Below are 20,182 nucleotides of genomic sequence, written 5' to 3'. Positions count from 1 at the left end.
GATAAGCCGAATGAACGGAGTGGTGGGAATAGGGAGGCCCCACCTTCAGCAGTTGGAGTGCTCTTAGCATCGGAGGTCTCCGACCCTGGTTCCTCCGATCCATCATCGGCGGGGGGCTGTGGGGGAGACTCTGGAACATATACAGTGAGCCCTCAGACCTCAAGAGGAACCTGAGAGCTGTGTCCTATTGAGCTATAATCTCTTTAGTGTGGATATTGTTGCCTGATGATCAAACCATGAAGGGACCAGCGCCCCTCACACAACCATGTTCCACTCTTGGGGTCCCTAGATGAGGATGTGGGTGAGACAGGGTTTCTCTATGTAGACCTGGCTATCCTGGAACTCACTCTGTAGACCATACTGGCCCGGAACTCACAGAGATCGGCTTGCCTCTGCCTCCTGAGTACAGGAATTAAAGGTGTGCAACACCACCTCCCGGTGTGTGAAGATATACCTTTTAATCACCCAGGTTCCACTGAAGCAAAGCTCTTCTATTGACTAGCTGACCACGGGTCTGGAAAGCTTGCTCCTGCATGAGCAAAGCCCTCTCTGGCCTTCCCAGCGACCTCTCAGCTTTCAGGTCACAGCTCCTCATTGTTCAGCTCAGTGAACTCACTAACCTCACCTTCGTGCCCACAATGGCTGAAGGACTTTCTCTGCTAACCCCCCTAGGCTTTCGTTAGCATGGCTGTGCTTGAAGCAGGGATACTGCTCTTTGTCCAGCACGTAAGAGTCATCATGGGAGGTGGCCATTCTAGTGGTGTTTACTTCACCTTGTGTGGTGCTTTGAATTTGGTTGGTTGGGGCTGGCGAGATGGCTCAGTGGGTAAGAGCACCCGACTGCTCTTCCGAAGGTCCGGAGTTCAAATCCCAGCAACCACATGGTGGCTCACAACTATCCGTAACAAGATCTGATGCCCTCTTCTGGAGTGTCTGAAGACAGCTACAGTGTACTTACATATAATAAATAAATAAATCTTTGGTCCAGTGAGTGGCTGTTAGGAGGTATGGCCTTGCTGGAGGAAGTATGTCACTGTGGGGGTGAGCTTAGAGATCTGACTCCTTGCTGCCTTTGGAACAAGATGTAGAACTCTCAGCTACTCCAGACTGTCTGGACGCTGCAAGGCTATTCACCATGATGAGAATGGACTGAACCTCTGAACCTGTAAACCAGCTCCAATTAACCTCAGAACCTGCAAGCCAGCCCCAATTAAATGCTGTCCTTTCTAAGAGTTGCCTTGGTCAGGGTATCTGTTCACAACTATGGAAACCCTAACTAAGACATCGTGGTTGAAGAGTTTTTAGGGTAGCTCTGTGTATCAATAGGACTACACGTGGTTCTTTTTTCATTCTTTGTTAGGGTGCAGATGTTGACTGGGACTCTCCAGAGGCGCTAAGAGCCAGCTGCCTGGGGGCTGGTGAGATGGCTCAGCAGGTAAGAGCACCCGACTGCTCTTCCAAAGGTCCTGAGTTCAAATCCCAGCAACCACATGGTGGCTTACAACCATCCGTAACGAGATCTGACTCCCTCTTCTGGAGTGTCTGAAGACAACTACAGTGTACTTACATATAATAAATAAATAAATCTAAAAGCCCATTGTATCAGAGGAATAGATGGGCTCTGGCCATGGGGGGAAGTCCAGTATCACCCGGTGCTCCATAACACATTAATACCCCTTGTGGTGGTTTGAATGAAAATGGCTCCATAGGGAGTGGCACAATTAGGAGGTGTGGTCTTGTTGGAGTAGGTGTGGCTTTGTTGGAGCAAGTGTGTCACTGTCATTTTTTTTTTTTTGTCAATGTGGAGATTTTAATATATTTATTTGAAAACCAAATTTTGTGAATGAGAACACTGAACAGTTGTATATCTTCTTAACCAAAGACTCGGGACACAGGTTCTTTATGTCAGCGTAGGCAATGGTGTGTGGATTGAGCAGGTCTCAGCGTGGGTTCCCTCACCACATTTCAGTGTACGCCAGGACAGTCATCTACAGCTGGGCGTCACTGTCATTTTTTGCTACTTTCTGATCCAGATGTAGAACTCTCAGCTACCTCTCCATCACCATGTCTACCTGCGTGCCATCTTGCTTCCTGCCATGATAACAACGGACTAAAAACCTCTGAACTATCGATCCTAGTTAAATGCTTTCTTTTATAAGAGTTGCTGTGGTCATGGTGTCTCTTCACAGAAATAGAACCCTGACTAACACATGCCATCAGGTTCAGGCTGAACATCCACTGTCCTGGCAAAGAGGGGTTCCACCCGGAGCCCATTCCATCTGCTGTCCTTGAAAACAGAATTCTGATAGAATTCAGGAGAGACCTGTGCCAACCTAGGAGGCCACATCTTACTCCTGAGACGCCTTGAAGATGGAAGCCATACACTCATGGTGGCTGGTTTTCTCAACCACGTGAAGAGTGAGAACCATTCTCAGGTACAGTGTGTGTGAGGCTGATCACAAGTAGGTGAGGGGCCATTGGCCTGAAGGCCATGCTTATAACACAAGAAGTGGTCCTTGGGATGGGTGTGGCGGTGATGTTTTTAATACCAGGACTCAGGGGGCAGAGGCAGGCAGATCTACGAGTTTGAGGCCAGCTAGGGCTACATAGTGAGTTCCAGGATAGTTAGGGCTATGTAGAGAGACTGTCTTTCAAACAGACAGACGACAGACAGACAGACAGACAAGCATCTCTCTGTCCTTGGTGATGACTGGAAAAAGCAGGGAGCACGTTCAAGTCACAGAGCTGCTGGGGATTGTGTCAAGGAGGACTAGATTAGACGAGGTCGTGTAAGGTCCACAGGGAGCTACAGAAAGTCATGTAAAGTCTGGCCAGGGCCGTGAGGAATCAATGGGCGGGGAGCACTGAGCATGGATGGTACTTGCTAGGTAGCAGTGTGGCTGGGGCATTCAGTGGAGATGAAGGCTGTCCCTTGGGCAATAGTGAGATTCTGGGCTTCTGGGGTGGTGGAGGGGTGCCTGGGTCTATGTACAAAGCAGAAAGGCCAAAGGCATTCAGGCACACTGAGTGATGAGACATCTCCCAGCCTCCTTCAGAGCACGGGCAAAGAAGGGCCCTTCTCGTATTTTCTTTCATTTTGTCACAGTGTCTCATGTAACCTCGGTTGGCCTCAGACTCACTGTGGACTCCCACCCCCCCTCACTTACATTATCCTTGGAGGGAGAGAAAAGCGAGTTCGAAGCCCTGGAAAGTGTTACACATCAGCGCCTTTTAATTCAGGAGCCTGTGTGACCACCTCCCCCACCCCACAGCCTTTCCGGCTGCATCTACTCATAACCCAATGTTTAGCATCCGCTTAGACACTGTGTATTCAGTATGCCATCTCTCGTCATCATTCAAAACAGTCTCGTGTCACTCATTTATCTAGGCTGTTGTTGGTATTGTGATACCTCCTGCCAAGTCAAAGCTGCCACTCTACGCCTACAAACAGCTCATCCTGAACCTGCGGTAGCAAGACTTAATTTGACGAGAATCTCTCTTAGGTGTCTTTGGCTTCTTTGTGGAGAACAGCTCTAGGCAGGACAGCCCACTCTTGTTTCACAGTGTCTTCCAAGGATCAGCAACATTCTCTCTCTCTCTCTCTCTCTCTCTCTCTCTCTCTCTCTCTCTCTCTCTCTCTCGTGTGTGTGTGTGTGTGTGTGTGTGTGTGTGTGTCCGTCCCTGAGCACCCCAACAGCTCCTGTACACACGCACACAGTGAAATGGACAACCATCCAGATTGAAGGAGTTTGAGAGTTCGAGGCCAAGTCAACAGAGGCAGAAGACTACATCATAGACTCTGCAGAGGCCAATGCAGTTTTAATTAATTAAACTAAAGTTGAGAAGTGCTTTAAAAATTTACATCTGTTATTTTTGTCTTTGCATATGTATGCAAAACTGTGAATGCAACGTAGGTAGGTGCAGGGTGTCAGTCTCCCTAACAGATTGTGTGGGCTGATTGGCGTGGGTGCTGGGAACCAAACTCAGGTCCCCTAGCAGAGCAGCAAGTGCTCTTAACCACTGAGCCCTAACCACTGTCTCTAGCTATAACATAGTCTGAGACAGGATCTCTCTATGTAGTCCTGGCTGAACTCGAACTCACTCTACAAACCAGGTTGGCTTTGAACTTGCAGCAATCCTCCTGCCTCTGCCTCTTGAATCTGGATAGTGACAACACGCCATACCCAACTTGATGCTGTCCATTAATGAGGATATACTCAGAATCCCAGAGTAATATACTCTTGCCTGACAGAGTCCAGATGGCCAGATTTGTGCAGCTAAGGACTCCTGTAGAGCTGAGAATGACAATCACTTCCCCACTTTGTCATGCCATCTAGGGAGGTGAATATTAATATTCAACACCCTTGAATTTTTACTTTTCTTAGCCCATTTGAATTAATGAGACATCCCTCTCCTGATGCCGCCTTAATGCTGTAAGGTATGAACAACTCCTTGAAAATCTAAGATTTGAACCCCTCTTGCCAGCCCCTGCTGAGGCAAACACAGATTGTGTTCCACTGTGACTGGCCAGTTGTGTATGTCCACCCACTGACCTTTTAAGCCCTGGTCCATGTCTCCTTCTTGGTCTTGGAGCAGAGTATAATCTCCAGCATGGTCTTCCATTGTGTCAAACTCCTGGCGAGGTTCAGCCATACTGGTTCAAAGCCTGGAGGGAAAAAGGGCAATGGAGTTGGTTACGGGTGGGATGCTGAGTCTAGCGATCTGACTTCTTAGGGTATGGAGTTGGGGACAAGGAGAGAGCTACCCCTCCCCGCGGGTCACAGTAGGAGAGCCTCAGTTTCCCATCCGGCAAAACTGATGCCCAGTCTCATTGAGTGTTTAGCATCCCCACTAAAGCAGGTGACATTTCTGTCTCTTGTCATCTGCCATTTCATTAGCTCGTATCCAAAACCACAAGAAGACGGGGCCGATGAGGCAGTGACTTACACTCATTCCCTATGGTTCCATGTCACTGAGAAGTGCTGCTGGCTTGTAAGTAATTATAGAGTTATTGCAGGGCTTCTCTCCTCAGGAAAGGAGGCTGGGAGGAAGAGAGTGGCTGCTTCGTTCTGTGAATGCCAGCTGACTATGGCCAGGACTGTGGAACCCAGGCCCCTGTGCGGGCTGCGCTTGCATCTTTATGGAGGTAGTGCCCTGCCTTGAATCTAGACGGGAAGATCTGCCAGCACCCTCCTCCAGCCTCTGCATGTCCACCCAGCCAGTGACGAAGGGAGTCAATTGCAGGGCACAGCAATGTCTGGAGGAGGATGAAGTGACTGGTTTGGACTCTGCTCACTGGCAGGGACAGCACCAAAGAGGTACCCTAAGGTGAACTTGGCTGCAATGTGCAGGGTTAATGGGAGTATAAGCTGCTGGCATGGGGGTGACAATGATGTCCAGGGGAAGAGTTCAAAGGTCAGAACTAGATGTGGGTAAAGGAGACAGAAAGGAAGACATAGCGGGAAGTGTGGCTTAGGAACTGGTAGATTGACTTTCAAAGCCAGAGTGCAGTGAGGCAGGGGATTAGAACCCATAAGTATACTAAAGGCAGGGGCTTGGATGGCTGGGCCAAGAGGGGTAAGGGAAAGGGACACCGTGGGGACAGGACAACAGGGCCATTCTGTTTGCTGAAGATCACTGCATGAGAGACGACACCCCCTTCCCTAAGGCTGCACTTTCCTAACTGGCAATTCAGTTCAGGTTGCTTTGATTGGGTCTATATTGCCGTGATAAAACCCCATGACCGAAATGGAATCAGAGACGAAAAGGTTGATTTCATCTCACAACTCCCAGGTCACGCATCAGGGAGGGAAGTCAGGGCAGGAGCTCAAGGCAGCAACTGGAGCAGAGGTCACGGAGGAACACCTCGGACTGGCTTGCTCTTCGTGGCTGGCTCAGCCTGCTTTCTCAAACAGCTCAGGACCACCAGCCCAGAGGTGGCACGGCACACAGTAGGCTAGGCCCACCCGTGCCAATCGACAATCAACCCCACAGACTTGCCTACAGATATGCCAATGGAGGAGGCACTTTATCAATGGACATTCTTCTTCTCCGATAACTTTAGTTTGTGTCAAGTTGAAAACCAAAGCAAAACACAAACAACTGGGACTTGTTTTTTTCCTCTCGCTCTGGCCCCGCCTGCTCGCTCTGGCCCCAAGATGGATCTATCTATCTATCTATCTATCTATCTATCTATCTATCTATCTATCTATCTATCTATTATATGTAAGTACACACTGTAGCTGTCTTCAGACACACTAGAAGAGGGCATCAGATCTCATTACAGATGGTTGTGAGCCACCATGTGGTTGCTGGGATTTGAACTCAGGACCTCTGGCGGAAGAGTACTCGGTGCTCTTAACCGCTGAGCCATATCACCAGCCCAAGAATTATAAGCTCTAGGGAATTTTTTTTCTACCACCTACTCTGATTTCCATTAAAATTACAATTTTTCATGGGTCTTTGTTTTTATTTTTATTTTTTTAATATACAAGCTACTTTTAATACTTTGAGGTGTGCCCTACAGAAATAAAGAGCACTGAGAGGGGTAGCCATGCCCATCCCCACCTCCGGAGTGGCCCAGAGGGAAAGCAGCTACCTGAGGGAAGGAAGCATACGAGGAACCCGCTGCAGACACAGGGCAAAGGGAATGCCATCGGTGCAGGCACCTGGGAGCACTACAGGAGGAACCTGGAGCACGGTGGGACCTGGGAGCACTACAGGAAGAACCTGGAGCACGGTGGGACCTGGGAGCACTACAGGAAGAACCTGGAGCACGGTGGGACCTGGAAGCACTACAGGAAGAACCTGGAGCACGGTGGGACCTGGAAGCACTACAGGAAGAACCTGGAGCACGGTGGGACCTGGGAGCACTACAGGAAGAACCTGGAGCATGGTGGGACTGGCTCCAGGCACTGCAGGGCAGGAGAGTCGGACACGAAGCCAGAGGCTACTTGGGTTCCTCCTGCTCATTTGCCCTTTTCTGCTTCTGCTGCATGGTCTCCTGGTCTCCTCGGTGCTTTCCCTGAACGGAGTGGCTCTGCTTCTTCACCTTCTTCTGGCCAGCAAGCTCTCCTGTTTACCATGGGCTGTGAAGACGGCAGCAGCTCCAGCCTGCCTCCATAGCATCTTGGTTTGTTTTTTTGAGACAGGGTTTCTCTGTGTAACAGAGCCCTGCTATCCTGGAACTCACTCTGTTGACAAGGGGATTTTTTTTTCAATACAGAGGTATTACACTTTTTAAAATTATTACTTTATTGGTGTGTGTATGTGTAAGTGGAGGTCAGAGATCTATTTTAGGTGTTACTCCCCAGGCAACAAATTCACTCCTGCCTCTGCCTCCAGAGTGCTAGGTTTAAAGGCATGTGTCAGAGCCACCTGGCATGTATTATCTTTTCAATCAGTGTGTGTGAGAGTGTGCATACTTTTGTGTGTGTGTGTGCCACTTATGTGTGCCTAGGTGCCTCAGGATATGGCAGAGGTGAGAGGCCAAACTTGGGAGTCTGCCTTCTTTCTCCATGTTATTTGAGACAGGGTCTCTTGCTTTCTTCCAGCTGTGCACAGCTGGCTAGGTCCTCTCAGCCATTTTCAGTCCCCATCTCCCAGTGTGCCTGCCATAGAAGCACCTTCATTATAGACACACGCTATCATGTCTAGCTAGCTTCATGTGGTTTCTGGGGATTTGAACTCAGGTCCTGACGCTTGTGCTACAAGCACTTTATGCACTGAACCATCTCCTCAGCCCTTCATTGTACTTTTGAGACCCGGGTGAGCCTCAAACTCTCAATCCCCCTGTCGTAGCCTCCTGAGTGCAGGGCTCAGCAGATGGCCAGACCTGTCTCTTCTCCAGTATATTTTCTTTTCTTTTAAAAGTTATTTTATGGGCTGGTGAGATGGCTCATTGGGTTAGAGCACCCGACTGTTCTTCCAAAGGTGCAGAGTTCAAATCCCAGCAACCACATGATCTTCCTTAACAAGATCTGACTCCCTCTTCTGGAGTGTCTGAAGACAGCTACAGTGTTCTTAGATATAATAAATAAATCTTAAAAAAAAAAAGTTATTTTATAAGCCGGGCGTGGTGGCGCATGCACTCAGGAGGCAGAGGCAGGCGGATTTCTGAGTTTGAGGCCAGCCTGGTCTACAAAGTGAGTTCCAGGACAGCCGAGGCTATACAGAGAAAGCCTGTCTCGAAAAAACCAGAAAAAAAAAAAGTTATTTTATGTGCATTGGTGTTCTGCCTGCCTGTATGTCTGTGTGCAAGGGTCAGGTTCCCTAGAACTGGAATTACAGGTACTTGTGAGCTGCCACGTGGGTAATGGGAGTTGAACCCAAGTCCTCTGGAAGAGCAGCCAGTGTTCTTAACTGCTGAGCCATCTCTCCAGTCCCTTCTCCAGTATATATTTTTTTATACTCTCCAAATAATAATAATAATAATAATAATTTAGGGCTGGAGATATGGCTCAGCGGGTAAGAGCACTGACTGCTCTTCCAGAGGTCCTGAGTTCAATTCCCAACAACCACGTGGTGGCTCACAACCATCTGTAATGGGATCTGACACCCTCTTCTGGTGTGTCCGAGGACAGCTACAGTGTGCTCATATACATAAAATAAATAATTCTTTAAAAATTAAATGAAAATCTGTAACTAACTGAGTTATCAGCAAGAATCCCTGTACAGCCACTCCTCTCTCTATTCTCCCATCTGAGTGCCGGTCAGGTCTGACCCTGTGTAGAGTCTAAGGGATCGGATGAGATCACCCACATTCAGGGCGGTACGTTCATGGACATCCTGTACTCTTAATGTGGAGTTTTGCTTGCTCTCCATGTTGGATTGTCTTCAGCTGTTTTTAGAAGTTTCCATACATTCCATCTCGGGAGCTGAAGAGCCAAGAAGCACTCGAGCATCTGGGCGATGCTCTGCAGGTTACCTGTAGATTGGGGATGGTGGTCCAGGGCGTGTCCGACTGCTCAGTTGTCTCATTAAACCCACGCACACATCACCATCCAGGCCATGACTCAGCTCCTAATGATCCCTCTGCCCCTGCACACATCCCACCCTCCGGTCAGGGCTAGAGGTCCAAACACGCCACCCCCATCCCCCCCGGAAGCAGGATGAATTGCAGGGTCTGGGCAGAAATTAAATCATCCTTAAAAACACAGGCTACTATTTACTATGTAAAATAAATAAACCGTGCACATCTCAAGGGTCATGAGTTTCCTTCGTGGGGGATGGGAAAAACTGTGTAAGTAGGGAAGGTCCCCAGTCCTGGGAGGGCAGGTGTCCTTAGGATCCTGTTCCTTCTTTAGACCATCCATGGCTGGGCTTGATCAGCCGGGGCTTCAGGATCTGGGAGCCAAGCCGAGCCGGGGATGGGGCTCCACTGTAGAACACTAGCCTAGCATGTACAAGGCCCTGAGTCCCATCTGCAGTGTAGGGAAGGCAGAAGGAAGAGAGAAGAGGAAGGAAGGGAGGGGGATGAGAAAAGAAAAGAATGTTCTGGAACATCCTTGAGAGTTCACTGGACCAAACCCAAGAAAGAACAGATCCCTGGAGAGCAAGAGGGAATGACCCTTTCCCTAGCCTTATGAGCCACACTGATGACACAGGAGTGGAGGAGGCGGGTGGGACGCCTGCTCCAGAGCCCCAAGACCTGGCACCAGGAAGTATTTACCAGACACCCGCCAAAGAGGCCAGTTGTTGACAGAGTGCTCCTCACAGGCCCCTCGGGAGCCCTTGTAGGCTTTTAGATCAATATCTCCACTGACATGACTACTGTCACCTTAACAGATGCACTTCCCAGACCTTTGGAAGCCCAGGGATATGCAGGTGAGGCCCCAGGTCCTTCTGTTCCTGAAGAACAGCGGCTACTCAGGCTCAAAGACATCCTTCTGTCTTCTGTTCAGCCCATTTGCCACCTCTGGTGGCCCTCTCAGGTGTCAGGAGGCGGACAAGGGAACCCTCAGCAACTGGCCACCTTGCTGACTCTCTGGAACACTCCTGGGGCCCTTCTTGCTCTCTTGAAATAATCTGCTATTATTCCCTTGGCTTCTTTCCGTGGCAGAGCCTCTGAGCTCACTGTAGACCTTTACGGTGGGCCGGATGAGAATCCCTGATGGGCAAGCGGCCACAGGGACTTGACAGGTTTGTGAAACATTTCAGTCCTACTGAGGACATGAGTTGGTACCCTCTGGTTTCCAACCCTGCTACCCTGGGAGCAAGGTTCCCAATGGTGCTGGGGTCTGGGGAGCGATTTCCCATCTGGTGTTTCAACTCGCAGGAGAAGTCTACAAATACCAATTAGCAGTTCCCTTCAGGCTCCAGAAGGAAGCCCTGGGCTTTCCTAGCTCCCAGATCTTCCAGTCTTCTTCCCAAGGGAGACGGGAACCTCCCTGGACTGCAGACTGCCCTAGTCTGGGGGCATTTCTTGCCTGAGATGGAGCTACAATAGCTTCATTGCCTGGGTCCTGCTCCTGGCAAAACGGTTTATAACCAGCCCATCCTTGAGCTGCTGGAGAGCTCCTTGGGTAAGAGAAGAGCCTCAACACCCTTAGGTAGTTGCGTAATTAAAAACAGTGGTTCTAAACTCCAGCCCCTGCAGTTTACAGCATCATGTCTGACGTACAACCACGCCAGAAGGAATAATTAGTACCTTCTCAGAGGTGAGGAAACAGGCTCAGAGACGTTGAGTAACCCGCGTAGCTAGGGCAAGCAGAGTTCGAACTCAGATCCTTTGCCACTAAAACCCATTTCTAAGCGACTGCCTCACGTCGCTCACTGCATTTCCCACAAGCCTTCATTCCTCTGTAAAAGGGCGGAGTGAGGCTGGTCTGGGGTCTGTGATTCAGCACGGCAGACGTCTGTGAGACCTGGACCCAGCAGCTTCCTGGGTGCAGGGGTGGGGCGGGGTGGAGGGGACCGCGGTGCTCCGGGCTGGGGTTTTCTGCTGCGCTCAGACCTCACTAGGGGGCGCCAGACACCAGACCCGGGTTCGGCTCGGACACCGACGTTGTGACTCAGCGGATCTGCCACAGCCAGGTTCTGCTCCTAAGGAAGGAGGGATCGTCCTCACCAACCTCGGGTTAAAAACCCAAACTGGCCTCGGGTTAAAAGGGATGACTGCATTGCTTTGTGAATGTACTGAAACATCACTTTTACATCATGTCAATTATGCCCATAAAGTGTTGTTTTTCTTTTAACGACAACAAATCCTAGGTGGGAGTAGTTACACACACCTTTAACCCCAGCAGCACTTGAGAGGGAAAAGCAGGCGAGTCTCTGGGAGTTCGAGACCAGCTGAGGCTACCTACCTACATATATACATACAAACATATGTGTCTCAACAAACAACCCCATCGCCCCCAAAGAAACCCACTAAATCTAAAATAGATAGCAGGCAGATTTGGTAAAAAGCAAGTAGAGATAGAGTTTCCAAATTACCTCCCAATGGACGTTGCTCTCAAGGGTTATTTTTGACCACACCACTAGCAAGGCCAACTGGGACAACATAGAAAGACCTGGGTTCAAAACAAAAAACAAAAAACAAGGGCTGAGCTGGTCTGTGGTGGCGCACGCCTTTAGTCCCAGCACTTGGGAGGCAGAGGCAGGTGGGTCTCTTGAGTGTCAGGGCAGCCAGGTCTACAGAAAGTTTCAGGACAGTTAGGGTTATACACAGAGAAACCTTGTCTGGAAAAAAATATATCAAGGGCTAAATAGAGGGCTCAGAGGTTAAGAACACTTGTTGCGCCCGATGATGGTGGCGCATACCTTTAATCCCAGCACTTGGGAGGCAGAGGCAGGCGGATTTCTGAGTTCGAGGCCAGCCTGGTCTACAGAGTGAGTTCCAGGACAGCCAGGGCTACACAGAGAAACCCTGTCTCGAAAAAACCAATCAACCAACCAACCAACCAACCAAACCAAACCAAACCAAAACAACCCAAACAAACAAAAAAACACTTGTTGCTCTTGCAGAGGACCCAGGTTTGGTTCCCAGCACCCATCTGGTGGCTCATAGCCACGCCCAATGCTGTTTTCTGATCTCTGTGGGCACAGGCATGCATGTGGCACACACAATATGCACATGCAGGTAAAACACCCTCCCATATAAAGTAGGAAATCTTTTAAAAAGATTTAAAAGATCTTTTTGGCCTGTTCACTGCATTTCTCTTCTGCTTCTGTTCTGTTCCCCTCGAATGTTTTAGTGTCTGTAGGCAGGAAGCAGGATTGTCCTAAGGGCAGAAACCATACTTCAAGTGGTTCCTGGTATTGGTTTATTTAATGGCTACGAGAGCTGGTTACCGTGATTGCTTCCTTAGGTGGCTTAGAAAGATTAATTTGTCGAAGCTGTGAAGAAAGTATTCAAGAGAGCCAGGGTTCAAAACCCAGCACTTGGGAGATGGAGGGAATTCCAGCTGTACTGGCTGGTTTTATGGGTCAACTTGACACAAGTTGGAGTTATCACAGAGAAAGGAGCCTCCCTTGAAGAAATGCTTCCATGAGATCCAGCTGTTAGGCATTTTCTCAATTAGTGATAAAGGGAGGCTCATTGTGGGTGGTGCCATCCCTGGGCTGGTGGTCCTGGATTCTAAAAGAAAGCAAGCTGAGCAAACCAGGGGAAGCAAGCCAGTAAGTAACATCCCTCCATGGCCTCTGTATCAGCTCCTGCTTTCTGACCTGCTTGAGTTCCAGTCCTGACTTCCTTTGGCTATGAACAGCAATGTGGAAATGTAAGCTGAATAAACCCTTTCTTTCTCAACCTGCTTCTTGGTTGTGATGTTTGTGCAGGAATAGAAACCCTGACTAAGACACAGGCTATCCTCAGCTACATGTCAAGTTTGAGGCTCCGTGAGTTATCAGCAGTGGCTGATGTCAGCTAAGGAGTGTGAGCACACTGGCTCAACCAAAGTTGAAAATAAAAACCTGGATTCTTCTGAGGCCCTTCTCCTCATACTCTAGATGCAAATGCCTGTGGTCTAGCGCCTGCACTTTTCCACACAAAGGCAGCTGAAGGAGCAGGCAGTCTTGCCACCCACTGGAGCCAAGGCATTGAGGAAAGCCCTCCTGTGGGGACACAGAAGAGCCAGGGAATCAGGCTGCACTGAAAGACAAGATCATCCTCCAAGGCTTAAGGGCCCTCTTGAGGCCAGGTCCTGGAGGCTCAGAAGTTACATATGCTTTTGGATGTCACCACTTGTCTCTCTAACAAGGCAGGTGAAGACAGGTGCTCTTGCAAGACTGGCCTCATCGCCATATCACATTGCAGTTTACCACGGAACATTCTAGAACAGAGCAATAATGGACCCAAGTGTCAAGCAGAATGGCCGAATTGAATGTGAGAAAATTGAGCGTACACGGAGGAGATTTGTGTTGGTGAGGAGGTGAAATGATTCTGAGCCTCTATCAAGGGAGAACAATCAGCACTTGTGTGAAAAGATGAAGGGAAGTCGCTCCAGAGAGGAGGTGGCGTTGCTGTGTGCACACAGATGTCATGGCTGATGTCAGCTGGCTGCTGTCCACCAGGGTAGAAAAGTCATACATTGTGCCAGTCAAGCAGTTCTGGTGTTTTTGAAATAGCTTGCTATATAGCCCAGGGTAGCTTTGAACTCGTGATCTTCCTGCTTGACCCTCCCTCCCAGCCACCTCCGCCCCTTGCTAGAATTGGAGGTGTGTACTACTATGCCTGGCTACAATTCTGGTTTTAAGTAAGAGTCTCTGGGGATTTTGTTTGCTTGTTTGAACTAAAATGCCTTGTAGCCACTGAAATGGCCAAATAGTTCAACCTTAAAGGTGGGGCACGCCAGTAATCCCAGCACTCAGGAGCCAGAGGCAGGCATCTCTAGGAGTTCAAGACACACATAAAATACATAGTGAGCCCCTGTCTCAACGCTCCCTTCCCCCAAAATAAAGATAAAGGCTGCAATGTCCGTGTGGCTTTACTTCTCCTTTACTTTCCCTTGCGGAGATGTCTGTGTGTATGTGTGTGTTTGTGTGTGTGTTTAGTGTAATAGCTTTGTCCCTGAAACACACCCCGGACCTAAGTAATTTGGGGGCAGGAGCTATCATGTGACATATCCTAATGGTGTTAGAGGTGGGTTGCTGAGCCTGTCTGATTCAAGAACCACCAGTGTTCCTGTCTTTAAGTCTACCCGAGTCCTCTGAACACAGAGGCCCGGATGGATAAGGGAAGCTTTTAATCCTTCATTCCATTTCCCCCCTGTCTTTTGAAACAAGGTCTTATATGTAGGCCAGGTTGGCCTTGAACTCTCTTGTCTCAATCTCCCAAGGGCTGGGATTACAGGCAAGAGCTACCATACCTGGTTCGCAGCCTCCCTCTTTGTAAACCATGCGTATTTTCCTTTAATAAGAGCAAATAATTCCATAGCCAGGTACTACGCGTGCATTTTTTCTATTCTATCCTTAAACCACTTTGCTTTCAGTCTGACGCTGGGTGAGGTTTTGGCTAACTGCAGACCTACACAGCCACATTGTGCCTGGGGAGGTCAGAGGACAACCTCAGGTGTCAGTCCTCACCTCCCGCCTTGTGGGTGGTCAGGTTAGCTGGTCTGCCAGCTTATGGAGAGTCTCTTGTCTCTGCCTCAGGACCCAGGGGGATTACAGACACTCAGTGTGACAGTGGCCAGCTTTAAACAGGGATTCCGATTCAGGTCCTTATGCTTGACCTCAAGTGCTAATTTACCCATTGAACCTTCCCCTCAGCCCTCATCTGTCTTTCTGACAGCACCTGGAAGCACACAGACTCATCTTCATGGCAGGGGCTTAGAGAGGCTCACAGGAGAGCCCAGGGGACCCCCTTTGCTCCTTTTGAACCAGGTTCCCCTGAAGCCAGACCTCAGGATAAGAGATGCCTTCTTCGCATCAAGCCTTTCTGCACCAGGATGGTATGGCCCCACCTCCTCCCAGAATGCAGCGGGCTCAGTTTACTAGGTGGATGTGTGGCCCACTCTCCAACTTTGTGGCTTTGGGATCTGAATCAGCCTGAGGGAGATTCTTGGTTCACATTTCTCCCTAGACTTGTCTAGACAGAATGCTAGTGTGGAGTCAAAAGCAAGGTAGGTTTAAGTCAGCTGGGAAACTGACCAGAGCGGAGATGGTGAGGCCACCTTCCCCAAGCAAACGGCAGGGTCCTTTTTTGTGTAACAGGGCAGGACTACTGCAGTCATGCAGGATGGCTGTGAGTGTCAATAAAATGCTGCAATGTGGGAGGTGTCACATCAGTGACTGCACTGCGGTAGCCTGAAGAGACCTGTCACCATGACTCATGGACGCCCAATAAGGAGACTTAAAAAGAGAGAGGGGGGTGGGTGGGCTGGAGAGATGGATCAGTGGTTAAGAGCACTGGCAGCTCTTCCAGAGGTCCTGAGTTCAGTTCCCAGCAACCACATGGTGGCTCACAACCATCTGTAATGGGGTCTGATGCCCTCTTCTGGTGTATGTCTGAAGACCGCTACAGTGTATTCATATAAATAAAAATAAAGAAATAATAAAGAAAATAGAGGAGATAAGGATTATCCAGAAGCTATGCATTCAGGGCTAACCTGAACTCTGCTTAGGTAGAGGTGAGGGAAGGCATCCAAGGGCCGGTGGGTCAGTTGGAGGGGAGGGGAAGTGGGGGACCTCTGGGGTGGTTTCAGCAGAGGTGGAGTAAAGGACAACCCCGGGGGAAGATTGGGGTGCTGGCCCCACACTCCTAGTGCAGTCCTTGGGTGAGCACAGGGAAGATGAAGCAGATCGGGGGGGCCGGGGGGGGGACAAGCTGAGTCTGGAACTTTCTACCAAAGAGCCTCAGCTTGCTGGGGACTTGCCCACAAGCAGTGGGGGAGGCAGGGGCTTGAAAGGCCACAGGGAACAGGCCGAAATTGGCTCTTTTTTGAGAAGACATTTCATTAGATGGGGATAACAAGGAAGCCGGGGAAGGAAGAGGAGAATTGGGGGAGGGAAGGTAGCAATTTTTTTAGATGTCTTCATTCCTATATTTTGAGTCTGAGGACATGTCCTGAGGGGTATGGGGGCAGGGCCAGTGTCAGGAGCCATGGCTAAGGAGCAGTTGTTTCTCCATAATGAATGACCTGAACTTGGTGTTGCCTTGGACGGACAGAAAATAAACAGTGTTCATAAACACACGGAAGGAAGAAATGACCCCTGGGTCACGGACACTGAGGTTTGAATTCTCTCTTCAGTGGACGGGTGGGGGCAGGGTATCACTATGTAGCCCAGGTTGGCTTTGAACTCTGAGCACTTGAGAGGCTCCTAAGCCTCTCAAGTGCTCAGAGTACAGCTGCGTGACACCAAAGCGGGTTGCCCCATCCCCTTCCTTCTATGTGGTGGCAGCAGGAACAGAATTCACAACAGGGCAGGGCATAATCTGGCTTGGTTGCCTGGATCCTTCATTACTAGCTGTGTGACCTTGGGTCAGTCACTCAGCCTCTTTGAGCCTCACGTGTCTAGAAGATGTGGGGGTTAAGCAATTAATACATGTGTTTTAAGAGCTATGTAAGGGCAGTCGCCGGTAATTATCACTAAAGCCTTAAGGGGGCATCTAAACCTTTATGGGAGAGTTGTATTTTCAGACCAAACAGCCTCTCAGGGCAGATGTCTCAACTCATCCCAGACCCTCACATGGAACAGGTCTGCTTCAGGTTGTGTTATAATAATACTCTACCTGAAGCTGCCCTTGCAGAAGCCTCTGGAGTTGTATAGAATTGGGAGCCTACAAGGAGAGAAACACTCATTAGCCAAAGAATCACCAGCTCTCTCTAAAGGCTCTTGTTTGAAAATACCCAGGGCACGTGGTGCCCCTTGGCCCTCCCGGTGCAGCCTCTGGCCAGGCAGGGCAGATGGTGGACCGAGTGAGATCATCCCCTGGTCCCGTGACACCCCGGGGACCATGCCAAAACCCTGTCCTGGCACACCCTTCGTGAAGCCAACCGGTTTGTAGGAGGGGTGAGGGGCCTACAAAGGCCCCTTCAAGAGCAAAGAGCACCAGTAGAAATTATTCATGAATATCATTTTTATAGAGAACGTGTCTGTGAATGGAGACAAAAACCCTCAGGCTGCAGGAAGAACAGGCATTTCTTCAAATGTATGGCAGGGAGATGTCCCCTTGGGAGACACCCCCTCGTGGATGCCCCCTCAGGAGACGCCCCTTGTGAGTGCTTATTTTCCTCACTGTAGCGTTTTCCAACATCTGCCATGTCGACAGCTGATAAAGGGCAATAAACACGCTCTCATTTGGGCAAAACAAACTATGCTCGCACCAGATCCAGTCCGCCAAGGACAGACTGGCGCTGCAGACCTGGACCACTTAGAGTGGACACAGTAGAAATCTAGGTCAGGGGGAGGCAGGAGAAAGGAGGCCCGGGCACACACTTAGGTTCTGCGCCTCAAGAACACTCTGCTGAAGCCGCAGCCTTGCTGGTTGCCAAGTGCCCACTGTGTAGCAGAAAGACCCAAAGAAGGCCTGCATGGGAATTATGTCCAGAAGCAGGGAGGCTGGGGGGAGGGGGGAAGTGGGATTCAGGGAAAGATGGGGGGAAGGAGGGAATGAGAAAGAAGTCTAAAGAACTTAGGAAATGAAATTCTACTTGGAAAATTAAAAATGACAAAACACTGTGGAAGAGAGCCCATTAGTGCGTGCACATACATGCATACATATGTGTTTGTGTATGTGCAAGCACATGTATATGTGTGCATGTGCATGTGTATACTGTGTGCATATACACACAAGCATGTGTATATTAGTATGTGTATGTGTACACACATGTGTCCATGTGTATATGTGGTTGTACTGTGTGCGCATGTACATATCAAGAGGGAAAAAACAGTGAGAATGATAATCATGCTACATGCCTCCTCTGGGTTTTTGAATGTTCCAGGAGTCACCAGCAAAGCTATACACAGGTGAGTGTTGTGGGTCCATGCTTATAATATTGGCACTTGGGAAACTGAGGCAGAATTATTACATGTTCAAGGCTAGCCTGGGCTACACAGCAAGATCCTATTTCAAAAAACAAAGAAGAGGAAAAAAGAAGAACAGGAGGTTGTTTTCAAAAGTTACATAAGGGCTGGATGTGGCAGCTCATGACTAATTCCAGCAATGAGGTGGGACAGACACAGAGGCAGCTCTGTGAGTTCGAGGCCAGCATGGTCCCTGTTCTACTTAGTGAATTTTGGGCCAGCCAGGGTAACATAGTCTAAAAGCAAAACATCAATTTAACAACAAAACACCCCAAATCAAAAGTTGCGTAAGAGGCGAGAAATTAAATTTCTTTTCTTTGTCCATGTCTAAAAATAGAGATGCCCTTTAAACCTGGGCGCAAGCTAGGACTCCCAGCTGGCCCGCAGAGCCTGCTGCTGCTCGCTGGCCTCAGCTTCCCTGTCTCCAGCCTCCCCGCAGGGGCCTCAGGATCCATAGGATAAACAAGTCATCCCAAGGAATGGCTTGTACACAGAGTTCCCTGCTGTCAATTTGTACAATCTCAGGATTGGTATTGGAGGTGAGGTGGGAATCCCAAAAGATAGGGCAGTGGTGGAATTTGGGCTACTTCCCACCAGGGAGCAGAGGGCACAGGACAAAGGCCCTGCCAGAGGACACCTTCTAGGGCTGGTGGGCCACAGGATTTGCGGATCAACCATCCCTGCACGGAGAGGGACAGGCCACACGCTGGGCTAACACATTAAAGCAGAGTGTTCATGAACAGGAAAGGATGGGAGGTCATGGATAAGGAGACCAGATGGCTACCAGGGAAGGAGCTGGGGCAGAGGGTGGGTTTCAGAGGAACCTCCTGCCCTTCAAGGCTGGGGGAGCAGAGGAAGCTTGGGGACACCAGAAACAGATCTATCATCACAATCTCTTTGGAAGAATTCCATAGTTGGTCTCCCCGGTCCTGTCTCCTTCCCTGGAGGATTGAGCTAGAATCGAACAATCTGGAGACACCGGCAGATATCACTGAGTTTCTTGTCTTCCACTTGACACTGGTCAGGCAGGTTATCAGTGTCATGCCATCCCCTGGTTTCCCACTGGTAGCAAGCATCTTGAGGGTAGAGACTCCTGAATGGATTATTTTGAGCTACTGGCACCTCTTGAATGAGCGGGAGAGTGGAATAACTACTTAGAGTGCTCTCCACACTCCCCTCCCATGTCTCCGTGTCTCGCTTCCAGGCCTGCATGCGCTAACACACAGGCTTTCCTGAGGTGGGAGAGAGAGGCAGAGGGGTGGGAAAGAGTGACCGACCGGAAAGAGACTATATTGGAGGGACCCAGATGGGAGAGGTGTGAGGCCCAAAGAGTGATGAAAGTCCGCATCCGCTTTGGGAGATAGCTCCCAAGGGACCATAGGACCTAGAGACTGCCCTGGGCCTTAGCGCTGGACATTAACAAAGAGCATCGCTCCCAAGTTTGGGTCCTGAGACTGTTGGGGAACCAACAGTCCTGTAGAATCCAGATGCCTTTGCCACCTCTGGGTTCCAAAGGACAGCCGCGGTGAGCACCAGAGTCCACTACAGGACCACTCATGACCATGGCTCCAGGCAGGTCTTGGGTCAAGAACATATCAGGTTGCATAATGAAGCCTTGAAGAGGCCCCCGCCGGGGAGGGGAATGGAGGAGGGAAGATCAGAGCAGAGGCAGGCTACCCAAGGGAGTCTGCCCCACTGCTGGGACGAGGGGAAGGTCTCTGAGGAGGGACAAGGCCAAGCACAGCGTCAGCTGCTGACCTTCCTCCGGAGGTCACCCCGTGAGGCTGTGATGCAGGCAGCTAGCTTGGGGAGACAGAGCCAAGTGCTTGTCCTTGCTTTTCCCAGTCGTTAACCCACAAGGGTTAAACTCAAAGGAGGAAAGCTGAAGATGGCCTCAGGTCCAGGGTCCACCTTCTCTGTGGGAAGGAGAGTGGATGTCACTATGATGAGGCAACACAAGATGTGGGAAGTGGCCCAGCCAGTGAGTGGCAAAGGGAAAATAAGTTGGCTTTTCCTCTTGGGCTGTGCCAGTCCAGGCCAGCAGTTTCCATGTTTCTGAGAAGTGTGTTCTGTAGGCTCATGGTTGCCAGGGGGCTATCTGGAGCTGAAGACAGAAGGTTGTGAGCTACCTGAAAGGGATTCTGGGATCTGAACCTGGGTCCTCTAGAAGAGTAGACGATACTCCTAACTGCTAGGTCATCTCTCTCTCTCT

General features: G+C 49.8%; 1 protein-coding gene across 20 annotated transcripts in view; it reads right to left on the bottom strand.

Annotated features, from left to right (window-relative positions):
- The window catches only part of Mapt (microtubule associated protein tau), a 102,831-nt gene that overhangs the window by 47,826 nt on the left and 34,823 nt on the right, over positions 1–20,182 (bottom strand). For 15 of the 20 annotated variants that reach the window (XM_021212151.1, XM_021212150.2, XM_029546664.1 and 12 more), the window contains exons 2-3: positions 4,554–4,666; positions 44–130 (exon numbers count right to left, since the gene is read on the bottom strand). In XM_021212151.1, coding sequence (XP_021067810.1) covers positions 44–130; positions 4,554–4,653 — 187 coding nt within the window. In that variant the 5' untranslated portion in view covers positions 4,654–4,666. Of the gene's footprint in view, positions 1–43; positions 131–4,553; positions 4,667–16,675; positions 16,724–20,182 lie in introns of those variants that run through there. The other 5 variants (XM_021212152.1, XM_029546676.1, XM_029546667.1 and 2 more) reach the window with 2 other exon arrangements.

This window comes from Mus pahari, chromosome 14 (genome assembly GCF_900095145.1).
Source record: "Mus pahari chromosome 14, PAHARI_EIJ_v1.1, whole genome shotgun sequence".
Lineage (NCBI taxonomy): Eukaryota > Metazoa > Chordata > Mammalia > Rodentia > Muridae > Mus > Mus pahari.
The sequence above is the reverse complement of the archived record's forward strand: the minus strand, read 5'-3'. Positions and strand labels throughout refer to the sequence as shown.